This window comes from Puma concolor, unplaced genomic scaffold, assembly GCF_028749965.1.
Source record: "Puma concolor isolate L17-30 unplaced genomic scaffold, mPumCon1.1.hap2 unalloc_scaffold_5, whole genome shotgun sequence".
Taxonomy (NCBI): domain Eukaryota; kingdom Metazoa; phylum Chordata; class Mammalia; order Carnivora; family Felidae; genus Puma; species Puma concolor.
Window position 1 is genome coordinate 946,423 of NW_028240258.1, and position 12,957 is coordinate 959,379.

At 40.1% G+C, this 12,957-nt stretch overlaps 1 protein-coding gene across 1 annotated transcript; it reads left to right on the forward strand.

The window, feature by feature from the left end:
• Positions 1-543: 543 nt before the first annotated feature.
• LOC112864025 (sex-determining region Y protein) lies at positions 544-1,272 on the forward strand. Its single transcript, XM_025927080.2, is given in 1 exon segment — positions 544-1,272. A coding segment is annotated over 1 exon segment (714 nt). The 5' UTR covers positions 544-558.
• The last annotated feature ends 11,685 nt before the right edge of the window (positions 1,273-12,957 follow it).

Genomic DNA, 12,957 nt, shown 5'->3' on the forward strand with positions numbered 1-12,957 from the left:
TTTGAACTTTAAGTAGAAGTGAACAAACGCGGTGATGCGTAACATGCATTCAATATCCTGAATGTGTTTTTAAGGCTAACAGAATTAGGTTATCGTTAAACTTTGTGTTTGAAACATAACTTTCACGTATATCCAGTTCGCATCAGTTAGATGTACATTCGTCCTTTGATTGAAAGGGATAATAAAATGAATGAATAACAAAGTTTGCTTCGATTCGTAAAGAGTGGCATAGAGACTTAAGCGTGGCGGATTAGATGCAAAGCACACAGGCAGTGAGCCGAGCATGAACCTTATTTCGAAGTCAGCAGGAGAATGGTAGGTTGGGCTTCGGCTGTGGCCGGCGAGGGGTGGGGGGGGGGGGTGGGGTGGGGGGGGTGGGCGGGTTTGAGGTGAGCTGCTGGGGCGGAGAAATGAGTACTTTGCTAAGAAAAGTTAGAGCACGAAAGTCTCTGCTAGAAACAACCTTCAACGGTTAGATAATTCTCGTAACGTTTACACCTTCGAACTTTGCTACCCACCAACCCCCCTTTTTTAACGCTGCAATTTTATGCTTCTGGTATGTTGAGAGTATTGAGCAGCGATGAGCACCGTGAGGCGGTACAGCAACAAAATATCCTCGCTGTGGAGGGAACCTCTTGCGAACTTTGCACGGAGAGTCCTACCTCCAATTACCGGTGTGAAACCGGAGGAAAGGGTAGAGACCGCGGTCAGGACCGCGTCAAACGACCCATGAACGCATTCATGGTGTGGTCTCGAGACCAAAGGCGCAAGGTGGCTCTAGAGAATCCCCAAACGCAAAACTCAGAGATCAGCAAGCAGCTGGGGTACCAGTGGAAAAGGCTTACAGAAGCCGAAAAATGGCCGTTCTTCGAGGAGGCACAGAGACTACAGGCGCTGCACCGAGAGAAATACCCGGGCTATAAATACCGACCTCGTCGGAAGGCCACGCCAGAGAAAAGTGACAAATTGCTCCCCGCAGACCCCTCGTCCACACTCTGTAGTCAGCTGCACGCGGGAGAGAGGTTGTACGCCTTCCCCTACAAGGACGGCTGTACGAAGGCTGCACACTCACGAATGAAGGACCAGTTATACTCCTCCTCGGAACCCATGAGCATAACCAGCTCGCTGCTGGAACCGGGACCTCACAGGACCTCCACAACCCTCCAAGACAGTCCTGAAGACTTGCCTATGCAGCTCTCCGCGGATGCTCCCCTTTGTCGTAACTTAGAGCTGGGAGTTTCTGAGGCTTACTTTGCATGGTGATTTCCTTAGTGTCGCTACCCAAGGCCTTATTCATCTTAACTGTACTATTATTTCCTCTGTCACTTAATTTCAAAATAAAGCATGTACACATGCTTAACAGATAAAGAATTTACACGGCGTTGTCTACTGATCCAGCCTGGGTTTACAGCTGCTTAACTTGGCAAGAGAGCACCTTGACACTACTGAAACTGCTTGATTTCCAAGACGGCCTGTGTGTGGTTTAACAGAACAACTGTCGTATCCACTTTTCCGCAGATTGGGTACTAAACTAATAGCTGCAAGTATATATTGATAACCTGATAATCGTCAGCATAGATAACAGAATCTTCATTCTGTATTTTAAATCCTGTGACTCAAAAATACACTAATGAGAAACACGGACAAAATTGTCTTATAGAAAAAAATGTACTTCCATGGAAAACTTCGTATCCTTTCAAGGAGTGCTGTGTACGCAGTCTGTTCACTGCTCTCTCAGGTACTTTCCCCGACTTTGTAAACCCCAGATAATTAACGACTGGATATGTAAATTACTTCTTCTTTGCTAGTTTTTATTACATCCCATCCCTCCTGTGGAAAAACCGGTTTGGCCGCCCTCGGCAATTCAATTCCTCTCCTCCACACGTATCTGCGCGTTTTCGTGTCCACTTGGAACCAGTGTTATCATCTCTCTGGTAAAATAAAACGTCTATTTAACTCGTGTTCGTTTTTATATCTCTATGGCACCCACGCTTTGATTCTTTTTCTGAAACTTTTCTTCTAACAATGTACTTGTTTCCACCCCTACCTGACACATGTACACATATATATATACACACACACTTATGTGTGTGTGTGTATATATATGTGTGTGTGTACATGTGTGTGTATATATGTGTGTGTGTATATATTTGTGTATATATATATATATATATACACACACACACATGTATACATGTGTATAAATATATACATACATACATATATATGTATACACACACACATGTAAGGTAGAGACACAATGGTGAGAATACGAAGTATTCAGATTATTGGGGCAGTGAGATGGAAGGGGTAGACCCAATCGAGCTAATCTGGTGTAAATGTCAGTGAAAACTTAAATGAAAGGCATTATAAATTTTACGTATAGACTATAATAGAAAACTGGCAGTTTGCAAAGAAAACCATCACTTTTTAAAATAAAAAAAAATTGATGGCCAAAATATGTATCATATATCAAAGTCAATTTTCCAATACATATATTCCAAAACTTTAAAAAAACAATGCTTCAAATAATAAAGCTCAGACCTAAAATAGTATGTATATGTTAGAGCTAAATGTTACATTTTTAAAAGAAAGTTCAAGACAAACAAAAGGAGTTAACTAGGTAGACTAATTTGTTGCAGAAACAATATTGCTTGATCCGAGCTTTATGCCGAATAAATGACAAATATATATTGCAGTATCTTTGAAACGACTTCCTGAACTTCTTTGTATTTTTAAAACATTTATATACATTAAACATGTACACATGTCTCTCTGTCCTCTCTCTCTCTCTCTCTCTCTCTCTCTCTCTCTCTCCGTGTATATATGTGTGTGTGTGTGTGTGTGTGTGTGTGTGTGTGTGTGTGTGTATGTGTGTATATACATGTGTATATACACACACATATTGATATATATTTTACATATTCATATTTATATTAAAGTGTTTTCTATTTAAAACCTCGCTTTCTACATGTTGTCCATACATAAACTCTGCTCTCACCTTCATCACTGATGGGGTTTTGGGGGTGATGGGGCCGGGGGCGGGGGAGGGTGGGGGGGATTCAGAGCTGACAGCCAAGAAAGAATTCTTGAAGACCTTTGCGAAAAAGGTCATTTTGTTAAAGCAGGAGGACAGGACCCTTAGGTAGAAAGAGCTGCACTGGGGTCCAGAAGGGTAACTGATTATATACCCTCAGGTTGGGAGGGGGTCAGGGACAACATAAGTGTCTAAGGAATTTTGGAAGCAAGGTTTCCAGGACCTGGAGGGGCTAGCTGCTCTTAGGAAAATCACCATTTATTACGGTTTAGTAAAACCTCACTCATGAGATCCTTCAGATGTTTATCAGGGGCCATTAGCTTGGAGTATGATTCCCAGCATGTATCTTGGGGGAATTGAGATGAAGGAAGTTTCCAAAGGAATTTTTTTTTTTTAATTTTTTTTTTTGAACGTTTATTTATTTTTGGGACAGAGACAGAGCATGAACGGGGGAGGGGCAGAGAGAGAGGGAGACACAGAATCAGAAACAGGCTCCAGGCTCTGAGCCATCAGCCCAGAGCCCGACGCGGGGCTCGAACTCACGGACCGCGATATCGTGACCTGGCTGAAGTCAGACGCTTAACCAACTGCGCCACCCAGGCGCCCCCAAAGGAATTTTTAGATGTTAAAGTAGATTTACTGGATCTGGGAGGGGAGGGGGTCAGGATAATGTTAAGCCAAGATACCCTTATGCCCCTAGCAAAGTGTCATCATAGAGGCAGCTGAACTCCTAGAGGGAGGTCACTCTGTCTGTTCCAAGGACTTGCCAATGAGCTGCAGGCAGTAAGGGAATTTAAATTTTTCATTTGCCTTAGTTTCCCACATCACCATGGCAAGCACTTAAACCCCTTTCCTTTCTTCTTGGGTAGCCAGGAGTGCCTGAGGAATATCACACATATTCCACCTGAGGGTGGGGGGTGGGGCACAGGTCAGGGTTGAGGGGGTGGGGAATGCTGGCTTGTGCTTTGCCCCCAGCTTACCCCATGCTCCCTCATCAATTACCGTTGGGTTAATTTTCCTTTTCTTGAACTTCAATAAATGAAAATGCAAAATATCATGTCTGGATTCTTCTGCCTACCATAATTTCACTGGCATTCAGTGCATTTGTTTTAGAAATTGCTGTGATTATTTCATCCTACTTTTCATGGACACGTGAATAAACGTTTTCTACCTTTAGTCATTAAAAATAGCACTGCTCTTCGTACATTCATTTACGTGTACATGGGAGAGTATTTACATGCATTTCCGAGGACTGTGTATCCCAGACAGGAATTGCTGCATATATGTATTTTTAGCAGGTTTTTTTTTTTTTAAAGCAAATAGCCATACCAAGTATTCTTCTATTTTCTAATGGACATCTGCTATATTTTAAAATGGCAACATTTAAGAAATATTTAGACAGACAAAAGGACCAAACTAGGGCATGCCCTCTAGATGTCATCTGGATTTGACCCCTTTCTCTGCCACTTGCTGGGCCTGACCTTAGACAATTTACTTTACGTGTCTGGCCTTCAATTTTCTTACCGTTAATGTTAAGTAACGATATGATGATCATGATCACGATGCTGATGCTGATGATGGTAACAACAATAATGTAACAATAACAACAAAACCTACCTCACTGGAATGTGAAGAGTAAATAAGGTATATACAGATCCAGTGAGAGAATGTATACAAAGTACTTAGAACAGAAGTCTGCATTGGTAAAGGATTAACTATTAGTTATTATTAACATGAGTGTAATTGCTCCATCTAGAAATATTTTAGTGGAAGAGTCATGTTGATATCCATCATTGATGTATTTAAATAGATACTCATTCACTAACCCATCGCTTTTAATAGTTAGAGTTTTCTCACTGATATGAAATGTCACTTTATCATATACTCATTGTCCATGTGTACGTAGATCTGTTTCTGACCCTTAACTTAAATCAACAGAGGATTCTAATATTTTAATTAATTAACATTTGATTTCATGTTGGGTTGCTTAAAAACAAAAACAGAAAGTCAGGTATGACCTTACGTGAGATACCACACACAGTTCTTAAATTTCTAGGTCGACATGTTAGAACAAATGCTTATAGCTGAGTAACTACCATCCCAATCAGGGTATAGAATATCTCCATCATCCCTTGAACCCTAAAATTTCCCTGTACTGCTGTGTAGTCAATTTCCTCCACGAATGGCATAATTTCGATCATTGAGAGATTAGTCTTGCCTGAGTTTGAGCTTCAGGTAAAGAGAACCATGGAGTTCTCTTTAATTAGTTAGTAATTAATTAGTTAGTTGGTTAGTTAGTTACTTACTTAGTTAGTTAATTAAAGTTTGTATCAATCTACCACAGTTTGTGTGAACTTGCTGATGGACGTTTGGGTTGTTTTCAGTTTGAGGGTTTAATTAATACAGCTGCTTTGAACAGTTTAGTTCAAATGTCTGAGTGAACCTAAGTTTTCAGTTCCCTTGGGCAACTCGTTAGGGGTGAAATTTCTGGGCCATGGGATAGCTGTATGGCTAACGCTGTGAGAAACCTTCCCAAGATTTTCCCAGACCTGTTGTGCCATTTCACATTTGCACCAGCAATGAGATTTCCATATGTGCTCATGAAAATGCTCAGCAAAATTTGGAGTTATTTGGTCTCCTAATGTTTAACCATAAAAGGAACGTGTGTAATGATTAATTAAAATAGCGGTCAACCTCACCTTTATTTTCTGCCTGAGCAAGGGTCCCGTCATTACTCTTCCTCCTTGGAATTTGTAGGCTATATAGGGTTTTGTTTTGTTTTAAGTGTGTTGGTACTTTTTGAAATGTCTGTGCTGAATGAAATGACCAGAAAATTCTGCCAGTATTTTCACTGGGAGCACAAAAAACTGGTAGATTAAATAACAGAGATCAGCAAAACAACAGGAATGTATGGTGAAAACACAAAGAGTGGTTCTTGCCTGGTGTTTACATAAGGTGTTCTTAGTATTTGTCCAGTAACTGTGAGACTGCGGAAAAATAAAATTGCCTTTTCCTTTATTGAGAAAAAGGAAGGCCCCTCTTGCCCTCCTGTTCCTCAGAGCATTCCCTTTAGACTTGTAAATTCTTTCTCTGCTCTTCTGTTGAGATGTATGTAAATCTTTTTAAGAGCTAAATAAGCCCTCTTAGCAGTGTGGCAATCTTGATGGCCTTGGAGTGGACTCTCTTAATGGCCTTGGAGCCTTCTCTGAAGTGTGAAATGTAAACATTGGCAAAGAGAGTGCCTTTAGGTAGGAGTTCAGCCCAGGCACCTGGCTCTAGGCTGTAACCACTCACTCACTTGTCATAGAGATAGGAGAAAACTCCTTTAGAAAAAGATAATTAGGGGCGCCTGGGTGGCGCAGTCGGTTGAGCGTCCGACTTCAGCCAGGTCACGATCTCGCGGTCCGTGAGTTCGAGCTCCGCGTCGGGCTCTGGGCTGATGGCTCAGAGCCTGGAGCCTGTTTCCGATTCTGTGTCTCCCTCTCTCTCTGCCCCTCCCCCATTCATGCTCTGTCTCTCTCTGTCCCAAAAATAAATAAACGTTGAAAAGAAAATTTTAAAAAATAAAAAAAAAAAAAAGAAAAAGATAATTAGTTAACTCCAGTTTATAACTAATATTTCGCAGGATTAAGTCTTTTAAAATGTTAAGCACTGGTTCAGTTCAAAAGCCAAAACTGGACATGCAAACCCCACTTCCAGAGTTTAGGGATCTTCTTTGTCAAAATACAAGGCAGAATAAGAATAAGAATGTTTAGTATTCATGTTACACCAGGGTATTAGGACTACCATAAATTTCCTTACCCTTAGCTAAAATTCGTTGGACTAAGTAAGGTTTCTTTCCTCCTTTATGACAAAATAAAGCTCCCTTTCACTGAAACAAAGAAACATACATGTAACCATTAAAACAAACAAACAAACAAACAAACAAACAAACACATCTCTTTACAATCTATAGCTTTGGGGATGTACTTATTTTAACAAGAAAGGCATTTATTCTCATTCCACGTTGAAATTCTCTTTCCTGGCGAAGATTCAGGAATTTTCCAACATTGTTAAACATTTGAGAATTAATAAAATTATCCACCGCCCCCTCTTGGATCGACACATTGAAAAAAGAACCATTAAATATGTTCTTAGTGGAGCCTAGAGGTGGACAATCACATGAAACTAGGATCATATCTATAAGATCCTTCCTCCCTCCCCGAATTTGAGGGACCTTAGGATTTACTTTCAATATTTGCATTTTACTTTCAATATTTGCATTTATTTTCAACATCCCCACTCTCTTGTCAGACAAGAAATAATCTGGGGGACTCAGAGAGAAAATCATAAACTCTGAGGCAACCCCCGATTATTAACAAAGGCGGTGTTTTTCACACCTGCTTTTATCGCCAAGTTGTAGAGAAGACTTTTAAAAGACAGGGAATCCATCCCCTTACTGTCCACCCCCAACTCCCTCCCCCTGTGCCCTGCCAGTGTTATTTCACTTAGCTTTTCTGTATGTAAAGTCACCAACATATTTCCAAACATGAAAGTAATTTTGTAAGGTTCTGGTTTTTATAAAAATGCAATTCCCCACTTGGGAAACTATTTCTTTAGTGGGCAAATAGTGCCAATCCGCTGCATGTAACGCTTAACCTTCTCTGCGATACTCTCTGTGCAGTCAGTAACTCTTGAGAAGACCATGTGCCTATGTTTGTTTCTCAAGGTACCCTGGCAACACCTCTGTGCAAGGCAATAATGAGTTTCAGCCCCTTTGCTGGCTCCTATGACGCCTTTCAGCAGCTCAAACGAAGTGACTATTGAGCATAGTCTCTTTTTGCCTCACAAAGAAACAATAAGGGGAATATGGAAGGCTTGTTGATTAAGTAGGCATTCACTAAGGTGGGGGGCTGTGGGTAAGAACATTACAGTTGGTGTGTTGTACTGCTCATTGTTAATTACCTGAGGAAAAGGAACATTTGAATTCAAACAGAGCAAACTGGAGATTTCTCCTCAGGCAAACTCAACGGCTGAATAGCAATTTCTCCAGAGCAAAATGAGGCAAATAGGGCTTACTGACACAGTTTCATCCACAGTGTAACTAAGATTTTGTGATCCTTTATGGACCACTCTTCCTCTTTAATACTTCAGGGCATGGTTGATTTTTTAGAATTTAAATCCAAGCCTTCTGTATAAATCAATCCAATTTTAATTTTTTTAAGTCACGGTAAATGAATAATGAATGATTGATTCATAGAACAAAGTGTCTTCCTCCTAAATGTATCTCAGCACTTGAAAATTTGATGAAAGGAGGTAAGTAATGTTTTCTGTAAGCTGGTATTTAAGTGTAGAGGAATACATTCAACTTCTATTACTCATAAGTGATTTTGTGTTCTTTTTAAATTTTATTTTAATTTAATTTTTTACAATTTTATTTTAATACAGAATTGATTACTTTTTACAAATGCGGAGGTTATAGTACTTTCCATTTAGAACGCCTTTTCAGGAGCTTCCTGGTCAGATACTATCTTATTTGAAAAGTATTACATTGACAAAAAGTCAACAGTTGAGAATATTTTAAATAAAAAACAAAAACAAAAACAAAAAAAACCCTTTATTTATTTATTGGGGCACCTGGGTGGCTCAGTCGATCAAGCGTCCAGCTTCAGCTGAGGCCATGATCTCGTGGTTCAGGAGTGCAAGCCCTGCATCGGGCCCCACACTGACAGCATGGAGCCTGCACTCATAATTTATTTTGAGAGAGAGAGAGGGTGGGAGCAAACATGGGACAGGCAGAGAGACAGGTGGGGAGAGAAAGAATCCCAAGCAGGCTCCACACTGTCAACACAGAGCCTGACAGTGGGGCTTGATCTCATGAACCATGAGCTCATGACCTGAGCCAAAATCAAGAGTCAGACTCTTAACCAGCTGAGTCACCCAGGCACTCCTTCCATTAAGAATACTATGGATTGTAGGGGCGCCTGGGTGGCGCAGTCGGTTGAGCGTCCGACTTCAACCAGGTCACGATCACGCGATCCGTGAGTTCGAGCCCCGCGTCGGGCTCTGGGCTGATGGCTCAGAGCCTGGAGCCTGTTTCCGATTCTGTGTCTCCCTCTCTCTCTGCCCCTCCCCTGTTCATGCTCTGTCTCTCTCTGTCCCAAAAATAAATAAACGTTGGGAAAAAAAAATTTAAAAAAAAAAAAAAAAGAATACTATGGATTGTTTAAATGTTAGAACCATAGTCCTAGATGAGTGAAATGCTGAACCATAAAGAGAATTTTCACATTCCCTCTAACTTAAAATCTTTTAAATGTGAATTTGACTTTAGAAAATTTGAAGAGAATCCTTTAAAATGGTATTTTCTGGAGAAACCATTAGGAAGAGGGCCCATTACCATAGTGACAAGATTACACTACACATGCTGTTCTGCAATTTGCTCCTTTTCAATTTTAGTATAGCTACATGCACAGAACGCATACCTACACACACACAGACACACACACAGACACACACACAACACACACATACATACATACATACACATATATGCGTATATTCATACACACCATCTTTATATAACTGCCCACAGACTTAATTTGGCTTTGTTGGTTTATATTTCATTGCATTACTTTTAAACTTTGCCATATGAAATAATTTCAAACTTTATTTGTTATGAAATTAGTACCAGAAAAGGTGTGCCCTTGTTACCAACGTCAAATTTGTCTGTGTACCAGATGCACACTAAGCCAATGTCTGTGACACCAGGTTTGAGGCAAAGAAAGCTCTATTATCAGAAGGGCGGCCCAACAAGAAGGGAGGCGATTGTTCCCAAAGCTGCCTTGCCCTCTTGAGCCTAGGGCCTTGCCCTCTTGAGCCTAGGGACAGCTTACATATGCTTGGGGAAGGTGGTGAATACATGAGATTAGAGGGAGGGAGGCTCTTGAAACCTTGAATGAGGTGGGGCCTTGAAACAGTCTGGAAGTATGCATTCTTCTGGACCGTGAGGCCCCTTTTGGGACGATCCAGAGCATCAGGAACTTTGAGACGAATGTTAGCAGCTGGCCCCCATCAGGTTTCTATAATCAGTGGGGAAACAGGGTGCAGGGGTGGAAAAAGAAAAGTTCACAATTGATCGTGCATGAGGTTAGGGTGTACATAGAGCATAATTAAGTAGGGAACAAAACAGAATGAGGAGCTAAGTTAAGAATGCAACTAATACAACTACAGTTCTGTTTGTGCTTTCTAACGAGGCCAGGAACCAAGTGTCCAGCCTCACCCTTAGCTAGTTTCAAAAATTGCATGCATCTTGATGTAGTTGCTTTCATGCTTTCCTCCACGTGGATGTACATTTTATGAAATTCCCCTGGAAACCTTTCTTAATAAGTAGTGTTTATCATGTGTTTTTGCCTCTCAATATTCTAGTATGCATTTCCCAAAAGACAGTCTGTTACATAACTACAATTCAGTGATTAAATTCAGAAAAGTTAACATTGATCTGACACTAATTCATATGCAAGTATCTCTAGCAGTCCAAATGATATGCTCTAAATCATTTTTCCCCCTTTCTAAGATGCCATCCAGGAATACACATGGCATGCAGTTGCTGTGCCCAAAAGATGCTCAGGATTTGTCCATCAGTTATTTGGTAGAAAGTTAGTTGGTAGAAAGTCACCATGTTTGGGTTTGTGTGATGTTTCCTCACAATTAGATGGAGTTATGAATTCTTGGCACCACAATCACTGAAGGGAGGTATCCTCTGAGGTGTCTCATTTCTCATGAGCAAATGTCCATCATTTGGCCACGGGGGTGCCCACTGGGTGTTCCACATTACAGCCGGTGTTTTTCTGTTGTAATTAATAAGCAATTGTGGGGAGATGATCTGTGTCCACTTTCACCCATGATTCTGCTTGCCTTGGTGATTCTTGTGTATCTTTTCTTTCTTACACACAAGGTAGCATGCTATGGAGACTCTTGCACACTTTTTTGCTTTGTAGTATAGCCTGGAAATAACTCCTAATCAATTCAGGGACAGATTCCTCGTTCCATTTTATCACTGCGTAGACTCCATGGCCTGTACATAATGCTGTATTGAACAACAGTTGGCAGTTTGGGAGGTAAATCTCGGGGTAAATTTGCAGAAACAGAATTGTTGGGTCAAAGGGTCAATGCATACATACTTGTGTTAAGCACTGTGAAATTCCATTCCATTTTGCACTTCCACCAGGAGTGTTGGAGAGTGCTTGTTTCCCCACAGCCTTGGAAAATGACTATGTTCTCAGACCTTTCAAATTCTGCCAGTCTGACAAATCAGAAATCATGTCACAGTGTGTTTTATTTTGCATTTCGTTTATTTTGAATAAAGATGAAGGCCGTTTTTCTCTATTGTAAGTAAACGTAGATGTCATGCATGTACGTATGTGTATTATAGCATAATCATTTATTTTTATTGGGGTACAGTTGACACCTAACATTAATTTCAAGTGCACAACACAATGACTTGATATTTGTCTACACTAGGAAATGATCACCACAAGAAGTCTAATTACTATCTGTCACCATACAAAGTTATAAAAAAACGTGTTTTCCCTTGTGATGAGAAGTTTTAAGACTTACTGTCTTGGCAAATTTCAAACATACCGTGCAATACTTCCCCAAGGCATCAGTTGATGCCTGAAACTCTGGATAGTGCCAACTGCCATCTATAGTGTGGTTTTCCTGTATATACATACCAATCACAATGTTGAATTTTTTAAATTAGACATAGTGAAAGATTAACAACAACAACAATAAAGTAGAGCAAATATAAGAATATGCCAAAATAAAAACTATGTGCATTTGGCCTCTGCCTCACAAAATATCTTATTGCGCTGTACTCACCCTCCTTGAAATGATGTGAGATGATAAAATGCCCACATGATGAGATGAAGTTAGGTGTATGACATAGGCGTTGTGATGTGTCACTAAGCTGCTATGGAACTTCTAAAAGATATCAGAAGGAGGATCTTCTGTTTCTGGACCATGACTGACCACAGGTGACTGAATCTGTGGAAAATGAAATATCAAATAAGGGAGGACTATGGTAGTCACCATGCTGTACGTTATATTTTGTGACTTAACCTATTTTATAACTGGAAAGTTTTACCACTTGACCCCTTCCATCCATCTTGTCTACCCCTATCTTCTCCCCCATGGCAACCACCATTCTGTTCTCTGTATCTGCAAGTTTTATTTTGTTAGTTACTAATTTTTTTTAAAAAAAATTAGATTCTAAATATACGGGAGATCATATGGTATTTGTCTTTTCCTATGTAACTTATTTCACTTAGTATAACACTCTCGAAGTCCACCCATATTGTTACAAATGACAAGATTTCATTACTTGTTATAGCCAAGTACTAAATATTGCATCGTGTGTGTATATTATATATATGCACACATACATATTTATTCTACATATACATATACATCCTATTTTCTTTATTCCTTTACTCATGGATAGATACTTTGGTGGCTACCACATCTTAGTTATTGTAAACTATGCCACTATGAACCTACAGATGCTCCTATCTTTTTGAATTAGTGGGCTTTTAAAATTCAGATAAATGCTCAGAAGTATAATTGCTGGATCATATGCTGGTTTTATTTATTTGTATTTATGTATTTATTAGCTTATTATTGTTATTATTTTTTACTTATTTATTTATTTATTTATATTTTTATAGTTTATTTATTTTCAGAGAGAGAGGGAGAGAGAGAGAGGGAGCACGTGCACAAGTGGGGAAGGGGCAGAGAGAGGAGAGAGAGAATCCCAAGTAGGTTCCTATCTGTCTGCATAGAGCCCAACATGGGGCTCAAATCCAAAAACCATGAGACTATGACCTGAGCTGAGAGCAAGAGTAGGACACTTAATTGACTGAGACACTCAGGGGCCCCTGTAG